The following is a 27,317-nucleotide window of genomic DNA, read 5'->3' on the forward strand; positions in this document are numbered from 1 at the left end:
ATGGCATGTTTAATTTTTTTCCCCTTTTAGCTTGCCTACATATTTTATGATTTATAAAGTATGTATTGCAGCTCTGCCATGTTCATTTTGAAAATTCCATTTAAGAACCAAAGTTATAAGGACAAGTAAACAATCTCAAAAATTTCTTGTTGAACTTTATTTATATTTTCTTTACATAGTAGGTGACTCGGAATTGATATTAAGAATTGGGCTTAGTCACAATTACTCTATAGAAGCTTTCAATATACTTTTTAGATACAACATTTCCTATATTCAGATATAGCAATACAGAACAAACCAAAGTTAACACATCGTTATAATTTTTTTAAGAATTAAAGTTCTTGCATCTCTCATTCCCATACCGTTTTTGTGTTTCAAAGTATTTTTGATGTCAGCCTAAGTATTTTGGTTACAATTATTTATTTATCCTAATGCTTTCAGTTAAGTTTCTTTACTGTTCTTTCTTATATTTTATTCATATGAAGTTTTGTTTGGGTTATATACCTAATAAGTTGTATCCTTTAAATTAGAGTCGGCAAACTACGGCTAGTGAGCCACATCTGGCCTGCCATATTTTTTGTAAACAAGGTTTTATTGGAACACAGCTACATTTATTTACATATTGTCTGTGGCTGCTTTCACACTACAACAGCAGAGTTAAGTCATTGCAACAGAGACTTTCATGACCCACAAAACCTAAATATTTACTGTCTGGCTCTTTATAGAAAAAGTTTGCTGACCTCTGCTTAAAATTGGAGAGAGGATTTAATTTTGGGTTTGCCACCCATTCTATAGAATATTTTGGAGTATATTAAAGCAGTTCACTAGTTGTAGGTTGTTCACAATTAAACTTTAGTGTAAGCAGGCAATTGAAATTTCCATGGATCAGTGATTTGTGAGTAGATAACAGGAAAATGTTAAGATCAACTCCCATAAAATTAAGGAATTAGTGTTAATTTAGCATATCAATTTCTTTGTCTATATCCTCAGTTGAGGAAATTGGACTAGATAATCTTTAATATCTCTTTTACGTTTTGGTTCTAACATTGCACATTTTATTTTCATTTCAAAAAGTAATTTATAAGTTATGGAAAAAAGAACTTTTTATTCTGATTTTTTTATTATTGAACAAACAAGCTCAATGCAAAGGGCCAAAAACTATCATTTGTAAGTTAAGAATAAATCCAGATTCTGAGTGTGGGGTGCTTAAGGAAATGGAAAATGATATTTTTTACCTTAAACCCTACTTCATTCTTTAAATATAAATTTTAATTCAACACATTATGTATCTGTGACATTATTCTTTGGAGTTTTACTCTCTTCCATTTTACATAAAAATATTCAGGTATACAATTTGGAGAAATTTTCAGATTGGTTACTTTTCATGTTTAGTCAAACTGAAAATTCAGCATTTTTTTATCTTAAGAATTCTTGCTAAAACATGAAAGGCAGATAAACCATATATTCTTTGCCATTACAAGTTATTCAGTAGAATGCATATTAATTATTTTATAGTTACTTTGTAATATTAGCTACCTGTTATGAATTTCTTTGTCTGATTTTACAGCCCTGGGATTTTACTGACACCAATGTAATAATGCAAAAATAAGTTATGCAATCAATATTGTGTTAGTTTGTTTTCTCTGTGGGCATTAGTGTTTAAGTAGTTCTCTTCCCAAATCTTTTCCATCTAGTTATATAACATAAATTTTTGTAATGCATATTTTATTGGATACCTTAAGATGCATTCTTAATAGAGAAATATGGGATATTCACATGATAAGATATTATACAGCACTCAAACATATGAATCATAGCTACATGCAATAATGTGAATGAATATTAGCAATATAATGTTGAATAAAGAATATGTCCAAAAATATATGTAAAATGATACTTTTTTATAAAGTAAAAAACAACTAAAACTAAACATTATTTGTGTTGGGAATACATATAAGAAAATAGTATTCGATAACAATAAAAGCAAAGGAATGATAAATTCAGGCTTAGGAAATAGTAAAAGCCTTAGGTAGGAGGAGACAGAGAGAGATGGGTTGAGAGAGATGGGTTGGAGGAGGAACAAAGAGATAGATACAAGTTACTTAGTTCTTGTGTTCACATTTATTGTAAATAAGTATAAATACAAAGCAGTCCGTGCATGGACCAATGATGAAAGTATATCATGAACCAAAGATTATGATTAATCTAATTTGTGTACCTGAGATCATTTGTAAGTTAAGGATAAGTTTGTAAGTTAAGTTTAAAAATTAAAAGTTAAAAAAGCTTGTAAGAATTGGACATTTATATATTTATTTAAAGGTAATATTGGTAAATGATTTGGGCACTTGTTGTGTTCAAACATATTAACATTTAGACATATTTTAGTCTAGAAAATGTTCACTGGCAAAACTAATTGTATATTTAGCAACTATTGTGACACCATTTGGTAATTTTATATAGATTAACATTTTGCTGTACATCGTATATGTTCTTGTCTGTGAAACTTTACTTCCCCTGTATAGGAGTTTCACAGCCTGCAATAAGTATTCATGTGACACGTAAATATTCATATGACAATAAATATTCATGTGACACAGTGAAAGTGTTTCTTATATTAATGAAACCTAAAGAGTGATGTTTGTGTCTCCTTTTTGTGTAAGTTTACTTGCCCTTCTATATTCATTTTTTGATAATGTTTTGTTGAAGATGTGTAGACACTGCACAGTCTTAACTTAATCTTTACAATGATAATGCTGAATCAGATAAAGTCTTATTACTAGTAGGCCTTACCAATAGTGTCCTAAGTGCCTCGTTCCTTTTTGTTCATAAATGATGGTCTGGTTTAATATTGCAGAGCATTTTAAGCTAAGCATTTTGAGAGCAGCTTCTGCCTTCCTTTTTCCTGTGGCAGCGTGTTGCTAAAGCGCTTACAGAGACACTGATACATCAAACAGGGCTTTCCCTTTATTTTCTTACATTGCTGTAGTTTTTGTTTGTTTGTTGATTTTTTACCAAAGCATTTTGCTCAGATTCACATAATGCATGCATGTATTCAAACATAAGTATCCATTTCTCAGCCCTCATCTAGTTTCAGAATGTATGCTCTACTTGGTTTCCATTGATGCATGTTTGTTCTGTTTGTGTGTAGGTCCTATGCACAGTCAATTGGAATCCCTGAGCGACTCTTGGGCTCGCCTGAAATATAGCAGAGACTGGTTGTGCAACTCCTCTTACTCTTTTGAGTCTGATTTTGATCTTACCAAGTCTTTGGGAGTTCACACTTTGATTGAAAATGTTGTAAGCTTTGTGAGTGGAGATGTGGGGAATGCACCAGGTTTTAAAGAGCCAGAGGAAAGTATGTCTACAAGTCCCCAGGCCTCCATCATTGCAATGGAACAGCAGCAGTTAAGGGCAGAAGTAAGTCTTTGATATTAACCCCTTATGAGGGACTATGGAAACTTAAATTGAACCACTGAATATTTTCTTCCACTCCTTACTTCCCCCTTTCCTCCACCTGAGCTTTTCGATGTCATTATCATAACTATAACAGCATGATACTTTGTTTGAAGTGAACAAAAGTGCATTTTTTATTGCCAACTCTTAGAAAAAGGTGCTCTAATCATAAGTCATTACTTATCTCGTAGAAGCTAGAGTGAGACTGGCTGGTGACCATATGGATCTGCTTCTTAGAGTCTCCATTTGTCTTCATTTAAAAAGGACTTGATTAGAATACCACAGTAATAATGATGAATGCTAAAATTAGGGAGCAAAACTTTAAGAAAACATAAGATATCTACATAGCCTTAAAGTGTATCCCTCAAAATATTTAATTATTGTGGTTTTAATATGTCCACAGATTATTTGATACTCTTCTCTCCAAGAGGTGGAATTTAATCCTACCCCACTCTTGAGAGTAAACTGGACTTAGTGATGCAGGGCTAACAAACAGGGCATGAAAAGGGAAAAATATAGTAATTTCACATTGCAGAAACCTGGCAGACATCACTTTGACTGAATGATCAAGATTAACATTACCAGTAATAGGATGGTGATATCATGTACACCTGATAATATGATGAGAAGGAAACTTTAAAGTATTCTTCCTCCCAAATCTGTAACTCTAATCCAATCATGAGAAAACATCAAGCAAACCCAAATCGAGAGATGTTATATAAAATATATGAACAACTCTTCCAAAGTGTCATGGTCAAGAAAAACAAAGAAAGACATAAACTGTCACAGACTAAAGGAGATTAAGGAGACATGACAACTAAATGCAATGTGATATCCTGGATTGGATCCTGGAACAGAAGAGAGGGAGATTATGGGAATGCTGGTGAAGTCCAAATAAAGTCTGTGGTTTAGTACATGCGGAGTACTAGTGTTAGTGCCTTAGTCTGATAAATGTACCATAGTTATGTAAGATGTTAACATTAGGGGAAAGATATACAGGAACTCTCTATGCCATCTTTAAAACTCTTCTGTAAATATAAAATTATTTCAAAATAAAGTTTAAAAAAAAAAAAGGGTAGGCTGATTGACTGCAGTGGTTGGTATAACCCTCCTAGAGAAGAAAGGGCCAGGAGTTCAAGAGAAACACAGAGAAAACTTTCAGAAATACCTCTTCTAATTCTTGAACTAAAGAGTATTTTATATAACTTTATTCTAAGTAAAAGGAAGCAATAATAATACTACCATACAGTTTTGAAATCTTCACAGATATCTCATGAACATCACAGTAGTTCTGTGAGTAGATTAGATAAAGTACTATTAGCCTCATTTTATATATGAAGAAACTGAGACTTAGGTAGTTAAGTGAGTTTCCCAAGGTCACATCGTAGGTGGAAGAGTCTGGCCTTGAAACCAGGTCTCCTACATCTGGATCTACTACTTTTCCCATTGCAGTGTGTAGCCTCTTTTATACTGAAGTATGCTTATAGAGTTTCTAGAGACATTTCAATTTTAAAAAGTCACAATAATAAAACAAATGTTCATCTTAATAAAATAGAGTCTTTAGAAACATCAGAATTTTCTGTGTGCTCATATATTGTTTATGACATACAGAGTTCTTTGTTCAGTGAAGAACTCTAAAATATGTTTGTTTTACTTTTCTCAAGCTTCGTTTAGAGGCACTTCACCAGATCCTCATTCTGTTGTCTGGGATGGAGGAAAAAGGTAGCATCTCTCTGTCAGGAAGCAGAACAAGCCCTGGTTTTCAGTCATCCACACTGCTCACATCTGTGAGGCTGCAGTTTCTAGCAGGGTGCTTTGGTTTAGGCACTGTTGGACACGCAGGAGCCAAAGGAGAGAGTGGCCGATTGCATCACTATCAGGTAAGTGACTGATCTATCATGTGAGGATGACACCTTACAGTATATTCAGATTTTAACTGTTTTTACAGAATTAGTTTAATAATGCTAAACTTTTTGGTGTTTAAGATTGAGGTTTAAAAATAAAAAAGACTTTTAGATGACTTAAAGATAATTCATTGGCTTAGTTTTCTGAGTGTGACAGTATTGTAGATGGGGTTAGGTGAGCTGTGGTACTATTGTCCATTCAGATTCCTTGCCGGGTTAGTTTTTTTAACTCTTAGCCAAATTAGGTAGAGATAGATCTAAGTTGGGATAGGGTGTTTGGGAGGATGAGTTTCAAGAATTTACAGTTTAGACTTGATCATTTTACCTAGTTTCTTTGATTGCTTAGAAAAAAAATATTTTTTTAAATGTTGTCTTTATGTCTTCCATTTTTAGAGAGGACATTTTGTTTGTGGGATAGGAGAAGGATTATATAAAATCAGGAATTATCAAGTATTTAAAAATAAATTTATTGTAAAACTTTTATATACTGAAATATACTAAATAATTAAAAACCGTCATAGGGCTTTAGCAGATAGATCGACTAAGGATAAAATGCTATTTTTATTTGGGTAGGAAGCATTATTGTGCTAATAGGAAACATAAATCTTTATATGTAATTCAGGATGGGATCAGAGCAGCTAAGAGAAATATACAGATTGAAATCCAGGTAGCTGTGCATAAGATTTATCAACAGTTGTCTGCTACCCTGGAGAGAGCCCTGCAAGCAAACAAGCATCACATTGGTGAGTAACTGTCCCTGCAAATACAAGATGCAGTTACATTTTGGCCTGAGGTTATGCACAGTAGTTAACGGTTCTATACTTTGTGTTTGACGTTAGTAGATCAGCTTATAGATAAAGAATAAATACTTGAAAATGAAATAGTGTTTTGTAATACTATTTATATTTTGGAATATGATAAATTTTAGTAAATGCTTTATTTACTTCAAAGAAGATTCTCAACTATCTTTCTTTCTTTCTTTTTTTTAGAAGCCCAACAGCGTCTCCTTTTGGTTACAGTGTTTGCCCTGAGTGTTCACTATCAACCAGTGGATGTTTCTTTGGCAATTTCCACTGGTCTGCTAAACGTACTGTCGCAGTTATGTGGCACAGACACTATGCTAGGACAACCCCTGCAGTTGTTGCCAAAGACGGGTGTTTCCCAACTTAGCACAGCTTTAAAAGTGGCTAGTACAAGATTGCTCCAGATTCTAGCCATCACTACAGGGTGAGCATTGTAGATGTCTTGGTAGAACTATGTGGGGCCTGGTCTTTTCACATTTTAGTAATTTCCATTGCTCTGTAATCTCTTTTATGTATTTAAGTATAATATTTGCCCTTCTGTGTTGTTACCACTTACTTTTTTCCTATAGGACCTATGCTGATAAACTGAGCCCTAAAGTAGTTCAGTCCTTGTTGGATCTACTCTGTAGCCAGTTGAAGAATTTGTTGTCCCAAGCTGGTGTGCTACTTATGGCCTCTTTTGGAGAAGGGGAAGGAGAAGAGGGTGAAGAAGAAGAAAAAAAAGTTGACTCCAGTGGAGAAACTGAGAAGAGAGATTTCAGAGGTATCATAAACCTATTTCTCTGTCTTTATAAGCATTTATTGAGTCCCTACAGTGTGTATATCATTAGAACGTAGACTTCTTTCTGTTGTGAGGCATGAAAGGATTTTTATTTATTTAGAAACCTCTTTTTCTCTCCAACTATGTATGATCTAGATGAATTTCTGACTGAACCTTCTCTCCTTAGAGTCCATTAACCCTGATGTGGTGATCATACTGCTCACTCTCTAGGTTCAACCTTTCCTTGGCTGTCCTATTTCTAGCACCTAGAGATTCTAGGTAACTGATTCCCTCCAGGTTATGTTTCCTTAGCATTTGATACTGATAGCTCATCTCTAACCATACTCTTCACTTAAGTGTTCTCTCAGGACCAATGATTTTATTATTTGGGAACTGGATTAGAATTAGAGGAACTGAACTTTTTGCTAGGCTGTTCTGTTCCCTAGTCACTAAAAAAATTATTATTGTACTTAGCCATCACAATTTTGGTTGCTATATCATCTGCTCATAGCTTCAAAAAACTATAGTGAACGTTATATTTCAGTAAATTAGATTAAGCCCTGAACAGAACTACCATGTATGTCTATTACATAATTAAGGGAATAAAGGTCTAAAATTGTGATTTATTAAAAATATTTTGTGAAATTACCATGTCTTATTACTATAATAAACTCTGTGAGCCTTTACATCCTTTCTGGAATAGATAGATGGATGGTTGGATGGATGGTTGGATGGGTGGGGTCAGGTGGGTGGATGGATGGATGGATGGATGATGGATGGAGAGAGCAAGTTAACCTAACCATTCTGTGCCCTAATTCCCTCATCTGTAAAATAGGAATAATAGAACCAACCTCTTAAGGTTGTTTTGAGGATTAAATAATTTAATACATGTAAAGCACTTAGAGCAATATCCGTCACTTAGTGCGAGCTTATGAATATTTATGTTAATATTAGAATATTATAATATTTCAATATCTATAAATTGTTTAGATATGGGGAGTGGATAGAGGAAATACCCTGGGGATAAAAAAACAATAAAACATTGTCTCTATCCTCAAGGACCTTCTAGGATGATGAGGAAGGCAGACATGTAAACAAATAATTACAATGTAATACAAGAAACTCAGAAGAAATGGCTAAATCTCTTAAGTCAGAATCTAGGAGGATGTATGAGTCTGATTAAGGATTAGCTTTTAGTATCAGAGGCTGAACTTGTGACAAGTTCTTTCTCTCTGTTTGTATAGAGAATACGGTGCTTATACAAAGAGCATGGGCAGACTCACAAGGTATGATAAATAAAAATAAGCTTTTAATGCCACCTCCTATTTTCTTGAGATCCAGTGTGGGATACAGGGTCGTTAAGGTAATAGCTTCTCACCATTCTATGCTGGGTATCGAGTACTCTGTGCAGAGAAGATATAGTAGAGTTACTATATCTGTGGGTCCCCAAGAAAACTGGATCCTTTCATACCCAGCAAAGAATGAAACAGTTCTGTGAGGAAGTCTCAGCAGGTAGAATAGCACACTGAATCTGTGTCCATTCCCTCAAGTCATCCTAGAGAGAAGACCATTCAGAGGCACAGGCTGCCTAGGTATTAATAACCCCACAAACCTTCTAAAATACTTAACTGAAAGGTTTATCTTGCATTTCAAATGTAGCCTTGATTCTGAAACAGAAACTATCATCCATTTATATCAAACAACTTAATATATGAGGTTTCCAGGCTTTAATTAATTTAATTAACTTAGTGTCTTGTTACAGAAATACTTGCTTGGGGATGAGCGTGGGGAGTAGGATGGAAGCCTCATTAAAGAGATTCTCCCAGGGATCTCTGCCAACAGAGAAGGCTTCTTAGAAGAGGTAGCTTTTGACCTGGCTTTGAAGGAAAATGTAGGAACAAGGTTGAAGTGAGATATGTGGGTACCCAGGGAAGGCTAATGATTTTATGTTCTTCAAACTAATATTATAAAAAGTATTTGTTTATTAGCATTTAGGTAAAGAAGAGGTAGAATACATGTAGAGGAAATGTAGAGAAGGAGTTCTTAGCTTTTTCTCTTATTGTCCCTAGCAGTTTAGCTGTGTCATAGACTTGCATATTCATCTTGGTAAAACATTTCTTCTACTTAATTAGACATCTATGAAGATAGATTACTGGTCGATGGGGTATCTCCTCTCTATCACAATTGACTTGCCCTGTGTTCCTTAATTTGATATGCCAGGATCTCCCTGAAAGGAGTGCTGTATATACTTGTCTCCAAATGGTTATGATTTTCCATGGGTTAGTGCCCCTAGCAATTTACGTTCTGGGCAGCTGCCCCACTGGCACACTTCTTTCCTCTGGCTCTGAGTGGGACTTTGCCAGACTAAGGCAATATGAAAGGTGTTGGATGAAGAGAGAACATGGAACAGATAATTCTCTGGCTTCAAAATGCATAGGGTGGAGGTATGAGAAGGCGATGAGAGACTGATGTCGATGCTGGTAGAAAAACTGGGAAGTTTGGTTAGGGCAAATTTGTGAAAACAGTCTTTTTTAGATACGTGATTCTTAATTTGATTGGAAGAGTGGAATCATGGATTTATTGAAATTTGATTAAATTTGTGAACCCTCTTACTTGCCAAATACACACACACACACACAATTTTTCCTACACACGGTTTTAGGGGGTTTACAGACCATCTCCCTCAAATATTATCTAGTAGAACTTTAGACTTGTGTAGAGAAGTGTTGCTTTTTAGTATAGCAGTAAAAAAAAAAACCCACACAAAATTAAGTACACATACTTTATTCTAGCAAGCTTACTATTTATACAGATATAAAAGATGTTTTAAGTTTGGCTTTATTTTCTGTCCTTTTCCTATTGTATTCCTTAAAAATTCAGCAGCAGACAACCTAGATTTTGAATTTAGGTTTGTGTTCACTGCAATTTAAATGTAAATTGCTTGATATAAAGTGTATTTCTTGGTTATAATATAAACTTGTCTCTTCACTCTTCAGCGGCTCTTAGGAAACAACATGCAGCTGAACTGCATCTGGGAGATTTTTTAGTTTTTCTTCGCAGAGTTGTGTCTTCAAAAGCAATTCAGTCAAAAATGGCTTCTCCAAAGTGGACAGAGGTGCTTCTAAATATAGCATCTCAGAAGTGTTCTTCAGGTATATGACTTTTGCCTTGTTTTAGAGGTTTTTTTTTTTTTTATATCACATGTGTTTTATTCAGATAATGCCAGGCTTTAACAACATTAGATACTTAAACTTGATTTCAGGACTTTTCTTTCTTATTTTCTGAGTACTTATTTGATCAAAAGAAAACTCTAATTTCAGGAATAAAAATTGATAGTCAATAATAGCAGAAAGTAGCATTGGAGAAGGTCACGGATTTAATCGAGAACTTGGCCCTATTTGTTCAGATTATGGAAATAATAAAAATAAGCAGAGAACGTCCTGTTTAATATGATAATTTGATACAGATTTTGCCCTCACTTCTTGCATTATCAAAATATAGATCTGAATTTGTTCATTCTCTCTTATGATATGATTTCTGTACTTTGTAACTTCTCATTATGTGCTAGTTATGAAAGTTTATATAATAGGCTTAATTCCTGGTTTTTGGCTGAAAAGCCTGGTCTGCTTGCAAAGATTACTGTCAGTCCTTCCTAGTCTGTTTTTTTTTTAATTGTGGTAAAATGTACATAAAATAAAATTTACCACTATAACTATTTAAGTGTACAATACATGACATTCACAGTGTTGTTCAACCATTTCTCCTCTCCATTTCCAGGACTTTTTCATCATCCTAGTCTTTTAAATATAGTAAAATATAATGTAATCTTCCATGGTACTTGTTGTTTTATGTGTATATATTCTCAATATACTTTACTAGTTTTTCTTAACTAGAATAACTTACTGGTAAGAGCTTTTTTTCTCTTTTAATAAGATAAGGCTTATATAATATTGACTAAGGTCTTAGAATGTAAAGAAAAATTAGATATTCATTTATTTTTAATTGCTTTTATTGCAGTAATGGATATAAAACAGAGTGACAGTAGCCTGTCTATACCTTTGCTTACTTTAGAAAAGTATAAACTACTTACTCCCATTAACCTTTAGAATCTCTCTGAAGCAGTCAGGGTATGGGCAGAGAAGAAGCAATGAAAGGATATGATAAGCCTGAGTTTTATGATTAACAGATCTGTTTAAAATTCTACCTCTGCCTCTACTGAATTGTGTGGCTTTGGTCAAGTTACATAAATTCTCTGAGCCTTGGTTTTCTCATCAGTAAAATGGGGGTATAGTGTAGGATTTATGAGGGTCAACAGAGTTAATGTATATGAAATTCATAGCACAGTACTTGGTATAAGTAGTTTATTATAGTGCTACTCTCTTTACATATACATAAAAACTGAAATACAAATATGAATATTCATATACACTAATGGATACAGGATGAGTCCAGAATTCTTGTGATAGTAGGTTGAAGTGAAGTTTGTTCTGCCCATAAATGCTTAGCAGTCTCAGGGATTTTTTTTCAATAAGTTCATTTAAACTTTGAATTTAAGTCACATTGATAATAAAAAAAATGTTTTTCCTCCCCAGGTATTCCTCTAGTTGGTAACTTAAGAACAAGGCTCCTTGCGCTTCATGTCCTTGAGGCTGTGCTACCAGCTTGTGAATCTGGTGTAGAAGATGATCAAATGGCCCAGGTTTCTATTTTGAAAGTTGTTAGAAGATGTTTCTGATATACACAACATGATTCACCAAGAATATAAACCTGTAGTCTCTTCAGTTGTAAATGTATCATTTATTCAGTAGCAAAACTTACTCTTCTTAGATTGCTTTTTTTGTTATTTCATCTCTAAGCAAGGAGAAAGAGAAATTAAGTAATGGGTTATGAGGAGGAGGGAGATAGTGAATACATACAAGGTCAGAAGGAAAGGAAAATTTGTGAAATTTCTTAGTAGGTGTGAGGTTGGATGGCCTATTCAGAGGTCCATATAGTCAGGCAACATGAGGGCAATGGAACCCACTTTCTATTGGATTAATGATCTTTCTAAAAAAAGATACACCCAAGATAGCTGTTGGACATTGATATAATCAAGTTTCACTTGGGACTTAATATTACAGTTAAATGATTTATTTTTTCTAAAAATATTTACATTACCCATTATAAATGTCGTCATTCTTTTTCTTTCTATAAATAGGTTGTTGAACGCCTGTTTTCCCTTCTGTCGGATTGTATGTGGGAGACACCCATTGCTCAGGCCAAACATGCTCTTCAGATAAAGGAAAAAGAACAAGAAATAAAATTACAGGTAATTAATTCTTTCAGAAGGGTACTCTTAGATAGCATAAATGAATATCCTGTCACTTGTCTCTGGATCTTTTCTTCTCTGAGGGACCTTGTTCTATCAGTTCTTCCATCTTCTTCTCTGTACTCTCTCTCTCTCTCCACTAGTTTTTTCTCCTCAGCTCATAAGCATCTGTCATTCATACCTCCCAAATCCCGCTTTTATTCATGAAGCCTTTCCTATCTTCTCTCTTGTCCTTCATTGCTAAGCTTCTCAGAAGAGTAATCTTATACATGTTTCAGCTACTTCCTTACTTTTCATTATCTCTGCAACCCATTGTTTAGCACAGAAATTAAGTGACAAAGGTAAGTGTTAATTGCTAAATACAGTATACATGTTTTTTGACCTCTGGAAACACTAGCCTTCTATTGTTTTCAGAACAGTATCTTCTCCTAGATTGCCATATACCCTCTGCCAATCTTCAGTTCCCTCTAGAGGCATCTCTTCTTTGATGCCACTTTCTCCTTGCCTGTATCTCAAACTATGGTATCCCTCAACATTCTTTCCTTAGCTTCCAGCAGTTTCAGTCATACCTGCCTACACCTATTGCCTTCAAAACTTACATGCTAGCCCAAGTGTCTCCTCCTCACATCTTTCCCCCTTTTTTATTGGTGGCACCACCATTTACCTAGCTTCCCAGACCTGAATTCCTAGGAACTGTAGATTCTCCTAATGTCCTCATCCATCTGGTCACTAGGCCTCATTGATTTTACCTTCTACATAGCTCTTGAATCCATCCATCTAGCTACCTTCATCCTTCTCTGGGTTTTCATGATTCTATACTTTTTCTGGTTTTCCTTCTATCTCAATACAATGGCCTTTTCCTTCTCATTCTCTTTTATTGGTTCTTTCTTTTTTGTTTAATCTAAATGTTGAATTATCCCAAGTCTTGGTCCCAAGACCCTTTTTTTCCCTCAACTATTACCTCCATTCCATTTCCTGTACCCAGCCAAACCTTATGCAGACCTATATGCCATTGATTCCCAAATTTTTAATTCCACTTATGACATTTTTCCTGAATTCTAGACTTTCATACCCATCTTCTACTTGCCTTACCACATGAATGATAGTCTAATAGGCATCTCAGAAGCATTCTTAGTTTTTTCCATTTCCTATTCCTTCATTAGGCTTTTCCATCTGCCTAGTTAGTGACTTAGCCATAAAACCTAGGAGTCATCCCTAATTCCTCTTTTTCTATCTCCCTGCCCCATTTTTTTCTATCCATGCAGTCTCCAAGTCCCATTGACTCCTTTGTAAAACATAACTTATATTTGCCCTCATCCTCATTCCTCTGCCATCACCCAGTTGGTAAGCCGCTATCATCACTGACATGGACTATGCAATAGCCTCCTAACTGGTCTTTCTGCTTCCATTGTTAACTCCCTGTAATCCATTCTCTACACAGGATCCAGAGTGATATTGTAAAATTGTAAATCAGAGCATGTTGGTCCCTTGCTTAAAACTCTCCTATGGTTTCTTATTCTTGGGAGAAAATCTAGAACTCCTTATTTTCTCCTCTTTGCTCACTACACTCGGAACAACATGCCTTCTTCCTGTTTCTTGGACACAATAAGTTTATTCTTTCTTTCAGGCTTTGCACTAGCTATTCGCACTCTTTACTAGCACTTCCCTTAGATATATTTCTCAGAGGTCAACTTCTTACTATTCAGGTCTCAACTTAATTATTACTTCTGCAGAGAGTCCCTTCTGATCCTCCATCTAGTTGCCATACATTCTTTGTTCCATCACCTGTTTTAATTTCAGCACAGCACTTACTACCTGATATTTTCTTGTTTATTTTGGCTTCATCTTCCAAGATATGAGTTCTATAATAGCAGAGACCTTATCTAGTTAATATACTGCTAAATATAGAAGATCAAGTATAGTGCCTGGCACGTAGTAGATGCTTAATACTCATTGAACAAAGGAATGAATTCAAGTCTCCAGTATTTCTTATCTGAACTCTTGTAGTAATCTTCTGATTGGTCTCTCTGCCTTCATCCTGTACACTCTTGGTAAAACAGTGTTTATAAAACACAGATCTGATTGGAGACCCTCTATATAAATCATTCTGTGTAGGCATTCACTACTGTCTTTAGAGTAAAGTTCAAACTTAAAATTGCATTCAAAGCCTTTTCTAATTTTATTCCTTCTTCTCTTTCTAGGCTTGTTTTCTGCCAGTCTCATCCTCCAGATATTTCTTACTGCTTGCAATTTCTTTAACTCACTGTACTCTGTTGCACCTTCATGCCTTGACACATGCTGTACATATTGCCCTAAATGCCTTTCTCTCCTTTTGACCAGCTGCTTAATGCCTTCTCATCATTTAGAACTAAGCTCAGAAGTCATCGTCTTTTGAATGATTACTTTATCCTTCCAAAGCATGGTTAGAGACTTAAATTTTTTATGTTTTTGATATATCTGTCATGTAATTTCTATTATTCTCTTACTACAATATTGGTGTTATTTGTCTTTCTGTCTCCTAATTGGACTGTAAGCTCTTTATAGTCAGGGACCATGCTATATTTATCATTGTATTCCCATTGCCTGCATAGTAAATGGTATGTAGTAGATACTTAATAAATATTTGTGGATTCAAACCAAGGAGTCTTAGAATATATACTAACTGAGGTCTGGGGTTACTCCAAAATACTGACCCAGCTTCCTTTCTGGTAGAAGCAGGGAGAGTTGGAGGAAGAAGATGAGAATCTCCCTATACAAGAAGTCTCCTTTGATCCAGAGAAAGCCCAGTGTTGCCTAGTGGAGAATGGACAGATTTTAACTCATGGCAGTGGAGGAAAAGGATATGGATTGGCATCTACTGGAGTAACTTCTGGGTGCTATCAATGGAAGGTGCGTTGAATTCCAAGTAGTTTTTAGCATTTTTAGTTCTTAGCATTTAGTCTTTTTTCTCCAGATTCTTATGAAAAATGTATGGAAAGACTTTTTAAAAATCATTATATTTGATAGTGTTCTATCATTATTTAAGATATTAGCATAAATGGAAACTGAATGAAGGATATACAGTTTTTATAACTTATGCAATTCTAAAATTATCTTTAAAATTTTTTAAATGAATGGTTAAAAAAGCATGATAGTCCCTGCCATGAGGGGACATACAGTGCACACCCAGCAGTGAAAATGCAATGACATGTGTATTATGTTTCTGCCTGAGAAAGCCCATTAGAGTCTCAGTGCCCAAGATTTTTATTGGATGCTGGTCACATACTCTCTGCCAGATATATGCTAAAATTTTAGAGTCCCAGAAGGAAAGCAGGTGTTTAGTATAAACCATACTGTTGTGCAAACAGTCTAGGCACAATGAGCCACCATTATCAGTTAGAGAAAGTTCTTATCAGTGTAGGAAACTGTTTACCAGTCTGGTTCCCAGAGGCCAGCCAAGGGCCAACATCACAAGCAGGCTTTTCAAAGGATAGTTGTCTCTTCTGTGTTAACTCCTTTTTGGCACAGTCCACCCCCTTGGCTCTTGACCACAGTATCTTTACAATAAAATTATTATCAGTAGGACCCCACGCAGCTGGGTGAGACCAACAGGTAGTATTGACTTCAGTTATATCTTTTAGGGGCCCTAGACATAACCAATTAAAATAAATCTTATTAACCATAAATGTCTATATTAAAAAGTCATGTGGCTTTGTCTTTAAGTTTTTGTATTAAACCTTTTAAAACTGGTTTAGACATCAATTTAACAGCACAGCTCCTGCCAGTCCAGGACTTCAGTAGTGTCATGGTAGGTGCACACACAAGAAATACAATCACACAGGGCATATATGGTATCCCTGGAACAATGAGTGTATAATTGTTAAGATATTCCTAATCAGGATGTATAGTAATCAGGCAGAAAAAGTTGACAGGACCAATGTGACCTCCTACCCTCTGTTCTGAGTGCTGTCCAAATAAGTTGAGCCCTTGGTTTCAGAGGGACTGCCCGAGAGCAGTCAGTTAAATGATTTTGCTTGTCTATAACATCAGTTTATCTGCCTCCAGAGTTTGGATGACATCTGGAGGTGTTCTGTGCAAACTGCAGGATCTAGAACCACCCTTTGCTTCTTATAGTCTGTCAGGTGTGGTGGGAGGCTCAACAGGCAGTTTGAATTTAAAGTGCTCACTACAGGCTTCTAGACAACAGGGATATTTTTCCCCCTAGGAGGAGGAACAATTCTGAAAAACAAAAGATCATTAATCCCTCCCCACTCCTCCACATTTCCCCAGGGCTTGGGTTTTTTGTTTTTTTGTTTTGTTTTATTTTTTAACTCTTATTCTAAAAGCAACTAAAGTCCCATTTAGTAATTATAACTTCAAACTTTTTTTTTTAGGTGAGGCAACCCTGGGTTGACCTCACAGGTTTCAAGGACCTTGTCAGTTTATAATCCCTTCTTTATTTATTTTTTACCTTTATCACTCCTGGTCTTCCTAGGTGGTCTCCCATCCAAGTACTAACCAGGCCCGACCCTGCTTAGCTTCGAGATCAGACAGGATCAGGCTTGTTCAGGGTAGCATAGACAACTTCAAACTTTTCCAGTCATTTTTTTATCTTCATCTAAACCTTTTGTCCAGATGGGTTGGGTACAGGAGAAACTAAAGAATTTCCACAAGAGTTTTATACAACTTAATCAGAAAGGTTAAAATCGATCAGGACAAAATCCCAATTAAAAATGTTTTTTTTTTTTCAAAATAGGTTTACAAAACTTTCTACCTCCTTTTATCATAATCATTTATCCAGTGAACATCCTAGAAAAGATCAGTCTGTGGGGAGAGCTTCATCTACTAAGGCATGTATATCAGAAGAAAGATGAGACATATGTAGAGTCAAGCTATCAGTCTGTTGTTGCAAATTACAATTAAACCAAAAAGCTGAACAAAGTAAATCAATAGCAGTGGGACATCCCTAAGAAAAGGTCTAGAGTCCAATTTGTTAAGAGTGAACAAAGGGGTCATTACTCCCTGTGGCATGCCAACTTTCAGCTTTTGGTTGGAATCACAAATTAGGAAGGTAATCAGTTTCTGTGTCAGAAATCTAAGACTAAGCCCTTTTCCCAAGGGCATTTGCAAGAGTCCCAGACAATCCAGCCAGAATTCATGATGTCTTCCTAGTTTATGACCCACAGAGGAATCCTAAATCTACAACAGTCCCAGAGTTTGAGTTTTGTTCATTGGGCTGGTGCCTTTGGTTAAGCACAACTTATGTTAGGTTGAAACACCCTATAGCAGACAGTATCAGGTTTTAGCTTAGAGTCAGGTCCAGGCAATTAGAATCTGTGAATTCAGGATTCTAAAAAGCTAGCAACTTTTTTGGCAGCAATAAAGCCCAGATGCTGTAGGAGCAGACAGCTGTGTTTTAAGCCCAAATAACAAGCGAGGCTTTCTTAAGCCCTTTTTGTCTTGTCAGTCTTATTGAGTTCAAATTTACCCACTCAAAAATATGTACTTCAGGCTGGAAAATCATGTTTCTAAAGGTCAGACAGATATCTGAATTTATAAGAACTCATTGGCAACTGAAAACTGCTTTTAAAAACTCTATATCTATCTCCATATGGGGAATGCCATTCTTATTTTGTCTCCTTTTTTCCAGAGGCTCCAATGGGGAAAAACCATAGCAAAAAATCATCAGTTATAGACACTTGTTTTGTTTCTAATACACAGAAAGTTTAAATTCCGTTCTATCCACTGGTGGCAAAAAAACAAGGAAGTTGTGCCTCTACAGCTTTCACTGATCAGGACGATCTCTTAACATTTATGAAATTACAAGCACATAACATTTTACATCGGTTTTTATCATACATCCAGATGCAGTAGCCACAAAACAAAGCTGTTTTTTAAAATTTACTTTCCGCATCTCAGATCTCAAGTTTTCAAACCCTTAGTGGTAAATTTAGCATTTACAGGATGAATAGATTGGGCAAGGGGCACTGCTACATCTAAGCTAAAGAAAATAGCTGAAGTGGCCTTTTCTTTCTTTTTTTCTCCAGTTTGCTTAAATAAAGCTTTGCTCCAGCCCTGGGAATTGATTTAATATTTTTTTTCTTCTCACTTGGAGGAAACAACAGCACATGCTTCTCATATTTTTGGTCTACCCAAAACTCACCTTCAGGGATTTTTGAACTCTCTCCTGCCACCTGAAGGAAAGAACAACAACTGCAAACTAATGTTTATTCTTTGGCCCATCCATAGTCCATTTGTGGGAATGTTTGGGGCCCTTTCTTTCCCTGCCTCGAGGAGAGAATAAAAAATTTTTCCCTGGCTTCTCTTTTTTTCCCCGCTCATATTAGTTAGCAAGGCCAAAAGCATTCAGGGGATCCAGTGAGCCAACTCTTAGAGGCTGATGATTTCCCAGCTTGAAGTGCATATTTTTTACTTGGATCTATTGTTTTTGAATTCCACAGGTAACTTTTATCTGTCACAACAGATAGCAACTCACCTGCTGTTTCATAACATATGTAACTTTACAGCCACTAGACACCAGAGTTGTCTTTTCCCAAAGTAACGCTGTAACTATATTTTAATGAGTTGTAGTTGTAGTGAGTCTCATGGTTCCCACTACTGTGTCAGGGGTTCCCAAGATCACCCCTTTATTGACTAGAAAGATTTAATAGGACTCAACATGTAATCGTACTTATCACTAAGTACGTTTATTATAACGACACAGTAAGGATATGTAGCTGAATAAAGGTAAAAGACACAAGTGGATCTGGAGGAATTCATGTGCAGGCTTCCTTATGTTCTCTCTCTTCCATGAGAGGTGACATGGAACATACTCTTTCTCTAGCAATAAAATGCAGCAACATGTGTGCAGTGCTTTAGGGAAGCCCATTAGAAACTTAGTGCCCAAGATTTCTTCTGGGGTCTGGTTATGAAAGTACCCTCTGCCTGGAATGTACCAAAATTCCATACTCCCAGAAGGAAAGCCAGCGTTCAGTGTAAACCACAGTTACAATGTTTGTTCAAATAGTCTAGGCCTGGCAAGGCACCTTTATAAGCATGCCCTTTTAAAGGTAATAGTCTCAGGCCTGCTATTTAACTCTTTTCTGCACAGAAGTATACATAAGAGAGTAGTTGGAAATTTTGTATGTAAAGAATTGAAACTTTCCATTAATAATTTTCTGGACTAGACATACTTCTTCAACTTTGTAATTAAATGTAAGCTGAAATTTTTTATTTAAAATAAGTACTCAAGGATAGGGTATATAGTCAGTAATATTGTATTAACTATATATGTTGCCGTATAGGTACTAGACTAATGGGGGAGGATCGCCTTGTAAGTTATATAATTGTCTAACCACTGTGCTGTAGACCTGAAACTAATATAAGATTGTCAACTATAACTGAAAAACAATTTTTTTAAAATAAGTACTCAAAGATTATTCTAAATATTCTACAAGGTAAAGATTAAATTTGTTTAAAAATCTTCACAAAATGATATAATTTATTTCATTTGTATATTTTCACTTAGACTGAAGATAAACTTATATTCTCATAAATGTGTAAATATTATCTATAAACATATTCCCCAGTATTGGTTTATGCAATTAATAGTATATAAACAGATTTTTGAACTTTAATGAACATTACCATCTTCATTTTAGTTTTACATTGTGAAGGAAAACAGAGGTAATGAAGGCACATGTGTTGGAGTTTCTCGCTGGCCAGTACATGACTTTAACCACCGTACTACCTCGGATATGTGGCTCTATCGGGCCTACAGTGGTAACCTCTATCACAATGGAGAACAGACTCTGACATTGTCCAGCTTTACTCAAGGAGATTTCATTACCTGTGTGTTAGACATGGAAGCCAGGACCATTTCTTTTGGGAAAAACGGAGAGGTACTGAAACTCATTCACAAGCATTGCATGTTTTCTTGTTTTTGTTTACATTCAACTCAGTTATTCAGGTGCTGGTTATTCGGTTTATAGATTATCCATTCTTCTTTGCTTTTCTCTAATACCTTTTTGTTCACATAGTATTTATCAGCACTAAATAAACAACAGAAAGATAGTAAAATCCAAGTAAGATTATTGAAACAGATGAACAAATTAGGATTATTTACTACATGTGGAATTTCCTTGGTTCGTAAGGTTAATTGAGATTTGGCTCTAGTAACTTCATTCTGTCTAAGAGCTTTGAATCTTAAGGTGATTGGATATCATCAATTTTAAAAAATATTTTTATTTTCTTTTCATCACCTCTGCCACATTCTAGGAACCCAAATTAGCTTTTGAAGATGTGGATGCAGCAGAGTTGTACCCGTGTGTAATGTTCTATAGTAGCAACCCAGGGGAAAAGGTAATGAGACCGCAAGTATAAAGCATAAAAGATATTTGTCATTTTTTATTAATATTCATTAACATCAGGTAAAGCTTATAAATATGTTATTTCTACCATTGAAAGTACATGCTCAGGTAATTTACAGTTTTACAAGGTTAGCTTACTCTTAAAAATAGCCCTTTTAAGGTGTTATTTGATATTCTGGCAATGTGAGTATAGCGAGTCAACTTTCAAGCATATGTGCAGTTATAAAAATTGTAGGAAATAGTTTATGGATAATCTGGTTTATTGACACATGAATATGAGAGAAATATAGAAATAATCTTAAATATAATCAGATATCATCAGCTGAATATTGGAAGTTCCAGTTGTGATGGGGGCAGCTGCCTTTCATTCATTCAGCTGAGGGGATTCTCAGATTTTGTAGGTGGTATAAATTTAATCCCCAAACCTTTAGGAGGATCATATTAAAGAGATCACCCACTCAGCATAAACTGTTTTTCTCCTCGTCTAAAACCCAAGCAGAAACAAATTTGTTTGTGGTCTTCCTGTGCTGGTGGGTGGATTTGTTTTCTTTCCCATCCTTTCACTTAAAGATGTAGTGTAACCTAGGTCAGTTCTCCAGAATTTCTAGTTATTTTTTAGTAGAAAGTTTTCATGCTATCATATATATTGTATTTCTTTTTCTTTCTGGCAGAATATTTATTAATAAAGACATTTGTAATTTGGCAGATTATTTGCTAAATTATTTCTGGAATTCGGATTAAATATGCTCTGTCCCCCTACAATATTTCTATAATGGAAGTGCTAGATTTGGTAAATCTTAACCATGAAAGTTACTTTTTATTATATGCTTTTAAATATATTTTAAAATTTTTCAAGAAGGTATAATTTCAAGCTAGCCATTGACTTTTTTTGAACATTTGTTATATGTCTGGCACTGTGCTAATAAGCACTTTCTGTGCATAGTCTTATTTAATCTTTAAAATAACCATAAGAAACAGATATTATTAGTGCCATTCTTTTCAGATGAAAAAGCTGAGGGTTAGTGAGATTAAATAATTTTCTAAGATTATGCAGAGTTAAGATTTGAACTTAAGTCTTGCTCTTCTTTTAATCTCTCTATATATGTCTTATTTGAAGTGTGTGCCTATATTGGGACTATCTCAATTATCTAAATTTATGGTTTTATTTTAATGCCCCTTGAATAATATAAGATGGTCCCAGGACTCAATATTATTCTGGAGTCTCAAGGATGAGAGCGAATAGATCCTCAAGGCTTTTTTTTTTTTTTTGACTAAATCGAGTCAGTCACATATACCTTGGTCTGTATCCTTCCTTTGTGTGGCTGCAATAGCTCTGATACTCAGAGGCTGCGGGAAGTTTAAATGACTGGGCAGCATATTTCAGAGAACTGTTTTGCTACTAACTTTAGTAGATCTGGGGCTAGTGGTATAACACACATGTATTAGGAGACCAAACACTAGTTCAACATGGGATTACATGTGCTAGAATTTATAATGTCTGATAGTTTAGGAGAACTTTTAATATCACACATTTGCTACCCTCTTTTACAGGTAAAAATTTGTGATATGCAGATGCGTGGCACACCTCGAGACTTACTTCCAGGAGACCCCGTTTGTAGTCCAGTAGCAGCAGTGCTGGCAGAGGCCACTATTCAGCTTATCCGAATCCTTCACCGAACAGACCGTTGGACTTATTGCATTAACAAAAAAATGATGGAAAGGCTCCACAAAATTAAGATATGTATTAAAGAGTCAGGTCAGAAGCTAAAGAAAAGCCGCTCGGTTCAAAGCCGAGAGGAAAATGAAATGAGAGAGGAGAAGGAGAGCAAAGAAGAAGAGAAAGGTAAACACAGTAGACATGGCCTTGCCGACCTCTCAGAGCCACAGCTGAGGACCCTTTGCATAGAAGTGTGGCCTGTGCTGGCAGTGATAGGAGGAGTTGATGCTGGTCTTAGAGTTGGAGGTCGGTGTGTTCACAAGCAAACTGGGCGCCATGCTACACTGCTGGGAGTGGTCAAAGAGGGCAGCACATCTGCCAAGGTCCAGTGGGATGAAGCAGAAATTACTATCAGGTATGATCTGTTAAGTTACACTTTTAGCAAATGAGTATTTAATGGTGACATGGGCCATTGCCTATGGACAATGAGTAATTATGTATTTTAGGTGAGCAGCCAGTTAACTTTTTAAAATACTTTTTTTCATGCATTTGGGTATGAGTACTATGATTTCATAAAGGAATATTTCCTAAATCTGTGTTCCTTGGAACACTAGTGGTTTATAAAGTATATAGTTTTTGTTTTGTGTTTTGAAGAAATGGTAAGTTAAACTAGGATCCTTCTTTCTGTTTTTCATTTGACTTCCTGCCTTTCGATCATTTTCATTACACATTGGAATAGAGAGCCAGCCAGCAAATCTGTCAGTTACATTTTGTGTAGGAGGGCTTTGAATTTAGAAGGGGAACATTTGAGTGACTAGAATTAGGTTTTCTGTTATCTGTGATTTTAAGTATTCTTGCCTTTTTTAAGCACATATTTCTATCCCCTTGGTGTATGTGCAGCATTTTGGATAGACACAAAAATTACATTTGACATAAACTGTGTATGTACTTAAAAGCATTTAGATGGGTTTTGCAATCAGATAAGATTTATGTGAAATAGAAACTTCATATGTTAAAAATATGCCAAGTATCTCCATCGATAAGGGGATTGACTCACTTATCTATTGACTCTACATAGTTGTATTATTTGAAGATAGGGATTTATCGATGATATAATACAGCTGTTCATTATGCTGCTTAAAGTGATTGCTTTGTAATGTTAATATGACATGGGACAATATCTAAAACATTGGTTCTTAAGTATTTTTTGGAGGCAGTACTGCTTTACATTCTAACAATAGCTATAGACCCTCTCAGCTGAAAAATACACATATATAAAGTTTATACACAATTTCAGGAGTTAATAAACTTTACCTCCTCCTACTCTTCCAAGGTAAGAAACCAATGAAAATTTTACAGTGTTATGTGGAAATATTTTTTCTTTTATCCTTTGCCTTGTTTTAGAAAGGATTTATTAAGCCTTATTAATATGCTTATAATATAGCAAAATAAATACGAGAAACAAGGCAAAGAGTAAATAAGATTGGGAAAGTTAAGCGAGAACCAAGATTTAGGTTAATAATACAAAGGTATACCACCAAACTTTCTATACTTCCTCAAGCTTTCTATTACATTTTATATAACATTTTTAAACGTCAGGAAATTCTTGCCAAATATCAGGAAATATGTGATCATATTTTTGCTTAAACTATAAGTTAGAAGCATTAATTGAAAATTACGAAGTCATATTTTAAGGAAAAAAAGTCTTCTCTGGAGTAGATTATAAATGGCCATTACCCACATAATAAACCAGATTTATTATACAAACTTTCCAAATAGCTTACATCAGGAATTGAAGAACATTTGGCCTACCTCCCGGTTTTGTAAATAAAGTTAAACAGCCACACCCATTTGTTTCTCTATTATGAATGGCTGCTTTCACACTATGGTGGCAGGGTTCAAAGGTTGTAACTGAGACCATGTGGCCTACAGGGTCTAAAATATTTACTGTTTGGCTCATACAGAAATTTTGCTAATTATTGGCTTTTATTATAGTGAATATTCTTATTTGAAAGCACATGCACATTTCATTGCTTTTTTACATCACATCTCCCCATTTTCTCATAATAGACTCATTTTTCTCTCTGTTTGTAATGACTTCTCTAGTTTGTGTAAATTATTCTCTGTACATGATGCATCTTATTTTGTCTACATTATTTTCTGTATCTTCCTCCTGTCTATCCCTCACTTGCTTCTTCCTGTGTCATTCTGATCTTTATTAAAGCTTCCCAACTTTTTGGTCGCCTAGTGATACTCCATTGTATAATCTGGAACCCTGTGAACCACTGCCTTTCGACGTGGCACGATTCCGAGGTCTGACGGCTTCTGTGTTGCTGGACCTCACGTATCTGACTGGCATTCATGAAGACATAAGCAAACAGAGCATCAAGCGACATGAAAAGAAACACCGACATGAATCTGAGGAGAAAGGGGATGTTGAGCAGAAAACTGAGAGTGAATCTGCTTTAGATATGCGGACTGGCTTAACATCTGATGATGTCAAAAGTCAAGGTACCACAAGCTCCAAATCAGAAAACGAAATAGCTTCATTTTCCTTAGATCCAACTCTGCCAGGTGTGGAATCCCAACATCAAATAGCAGAAGGAAAAAGAAAAAATCATGAACACATGTCCAAAAACCATGACATAGCCCAGTCAGAAATCAGAGCAGTCCAGCTGTCTTATCTCTACCTCGGTGCTATGAAATCACTTAGTGCTCTTCTTGGCTGTAGTAAATATGCTGAGCTGTTGCTGATACCAAAAGTTCTAGCTGAAAATGGTCACAACTCAGACTGTGCGAGCTCTCCAGTTGTTCACGAAGATGTGGAGATGCGTGCAGCCCTGCAGTTCTTGATGCGACACATGGTGAAGCGAGCAGTCATGCGGTCGCCCATAAAGAGAGCGTTGGGATTAGCTGATCTGGAACGAGCTCAAGCCATGATCTATAAATTAGTGGTCCATGGGCTTTTAGAAGACCAGTTTGGGGGAAAAATGAAGCAAGGTATGTTATCTGATTTTTTTTGTTTGTTTTGCTTTTGTGCCGTTGAAATTATTTATAATTGTCAGAAGTGATGTATTATGTAAGTGATTTATAAAAATGTTTTTTTGGCCAAAGCAATTTCACATTGTTTTCCCATTGCAAGATGAACAGTTCTTTTATATTAATAATCTACTTATAAGTTTCTATTTTAGACCTATAAAGTATTAGAATTTAATAATTATTACTACAGTTTGTAAAACAAATTTAACTCATGCCACAAAAGTTACTCGAGTATTTATTGATCTAATTCAAAATATATATTATTCCGATAACTTCTCAGAGACATTTTAAAGGATATTTTAAAGTACTACTTTCATAGACTATGCCTTGTACATGAAAAACCTTGTTTTATATTTTATCTCCACCTTTGGAGGTAATATGAATTCTGCGATAAAAATGAGATTCATTCAGTAAAAATTTATTGAGTGCCTGCTATATGCCAGGTACTCTTCTAGGTTCTGGGAAGTCAGCAGTGAATAAAACAAAGTGCCTTACCTCCATGGAACTTCCATTGTTTTTTTCTTCCACCCCTTCCTCTCCCTCCTTTCTTTCCTTTATTTTACTCCCCTTCTTCCCTTCTTAGCTTAGGCAGTAAATAGGCAGAGGGAGGTGCGTGGTGCATTTAATAGGAGTGTAAAGATCATGATGATTATGAAGGTCTGTTGGCCATTTAGCAAACTTTAATAGAATTAGCTATCTTTGTAGCAACTAGTTTTTTGTTTGTTTGTTTGTTTGTTTTTTACTTTTAGGAGTAGTTTATTTTGCAAGGCATTGCCTTTTTTTGAAGCATGGAGTTCCTGTCAAGGATTTTATTATTCTTGTATTTACATGTCTTCATTGTTGCCTGTTTAAAGATAGGCATCAAAATCAAAGTGCTAAGAAAACAGTTTTAATGATCAGATTTTATTAGAGTATCTCTAGTCAAATCTTACAAGCATAAGTGAGACTATTTGTTTTTGAGAAAACCTTCCCTAAAAAAATGACTAATTACAAGGGCTTGTTAACATTATTATTTTTAGTCTACAATTGTGAGTACAATCGTGACTACAAAGATATATATATAAGGACATTTTTTTGTAAATCTTTCATAGAAATCGATAACTCATGAAATATATTTAGAAACTTTCCAAATTAGAGGTTAAAAGTTTTTCATTCCCATGTCACATTTGAAAAAATAAATTCTTACTACTTTCTTAACCTTTATCTTAACTTTTACCTTGGTATATAGAGATCGATCAACAAGCTGAAGAAAGTGACCAAGCCCAGCAGGCACAGACTCCAGTTACCACTAGCCCATCAGCTTCAAGTACGACTTCCTTTATGAGCAGCTCACTGGAGGATACTACAACTGCCACCACTCCAGTCACTGATACAGAAACCGTGCCTGCATCTGAGTCCCCAGGAGTGATGCCACTAAGTCTTCTCAGGTAGGGAAGTTGACCTTTAAAGCCTGCTATATTTGATTCCTGTGGTTCTGAACGTTTGATTGTTCTCTAATGAAAAATGTGCCCAACTTAAAGCATTCTTAGAGCTAGAAGAAACCTAAGAGATCATATGGTCAAACCCATTTTACTAAAGTTGAAAATGTCTCTCAGAAGTTTAACAACTTGCCCCTATCTCATAGTCAGTCTACCATGCAGCTGACAACCAGGTACTCTAGCACTCTATTGTCTTATAAAATGACTTTTTTGTGTGGGGAGGGGTTAGGATTTTGAATATATTTTTTCCTTAAAAAGTAAATACTTGTATTTTTAACATTATAGCCCCCAAGAGAATAATTTTCCTCCATTAAAATAATTTCCTCTGGTTATTTCCCTTTAAAGCATAATTCCTTTATTATTACTGTAAGATCAAACAAGTCTGCTTTTCAAATGAAAGAACATGTCCTTTGATGCTTCTTCAACCAACCCTATTTTAGTAAATTTGTACATTTCAAATAATGTTTAAGTTTCTCTTTGCTTCAGTTTGCCAGATGTATACATAAAATGAAAACTTTGAAAGATCTTTAGAGAGGGGCTATTTTGTGAGCTGTCCTAGGTAGAGCT

The 27,317-nt window shown here is 35.4% G+C and overlaps 1 protein-coding gene across 11 annotated transcripts in view; it reads left to right on the forward strand.

Annotated features, from left to right (window-relative positions):
• Window positions 1-27,317, forward strand: part of HERC1 (HECT and RLD domain containing E3 ubiquitin protein ligase family member 1) — a 163,650-nt gene that overhangs the window by 83,543 nt on the left and 52,790 nt on the right. For 7 of the 11 annotated variants that reach the window (XM_025038950.1, XM_025038949.1, XM_015595937.2 and 4 more), the window contains 15 exons: window positions 3,149-3,417; window positions 5,118-5,333; window positions 5,980-6,100; window positions 6,347-6,584; window positions 6,730-6,923; window positions 8,165-8,206; window positions 9,917-10,072; window positions 11,513-11,619; window positions 12,118-12,228; window positions 14,941-15,117; window positions 19,869-20,108; window positions 20,485-20,568; window positions 22,128-22,648; window positions 24,458-25,233; window positions 26,501-26,699. In XM_025038950.1, coding sequence (XP_024894718.1) covers window positions 3,149-3,417; window positions 5,118-5,333; window positions 5,980-6,100; window positions 6,347-6,584; window positions 6,730-6,923; window positions 8,165-8,206; window positions 9,917-10,072; window positions 11,513-11,619; window positions 12,118-12,228; window positions 14,941-15,117; window positions 19,869-20,108; window positions 20,485-20,568; window positions 22,128-22,648; window positions 24,458-25,233; window positions 26,501-26,699 — 3,451 coding nt within the window. The remainder of the gene's footprint in view (window positions 1-3,148; window positions 3,418-5,117; window positions 5,334-5,979; window positions 6,101-6,346; window positions 6,585-6,729; window positions 6,924-8,164; window positions 8,207-9,916; window positions 10,073-11,512; window positions 11,620-12,117; window positions 12,229-14,940; window positions 15,118-19,868; window positions 20,109-20,484; window positions 20,569-22,127; window positions 22,649-24,457; window positions 25,234-26,500; window positions 26,700-27,317) is intronic. The other 4 variants (XM_015595943.2, XM_015595945.2, XM_015595942.2 and 1 more) reach the window with 3 other exon arrangements.

The sequence above is a fragment of the Pteropus alecto genome, unplaced genomic scaffold (assembly GCF_000325575.1).
Source record: "Pteropus alecto unplaced genomic scaffold, ASM32557v1 scaffold86, whole genome shotgun sequence".
Lineage (NCBI taxonomy): Eukaryota > Metazoa > Chordata > Mammalia > Chiroptera > Pteropodidae > Pteropus > Pteropus alecto.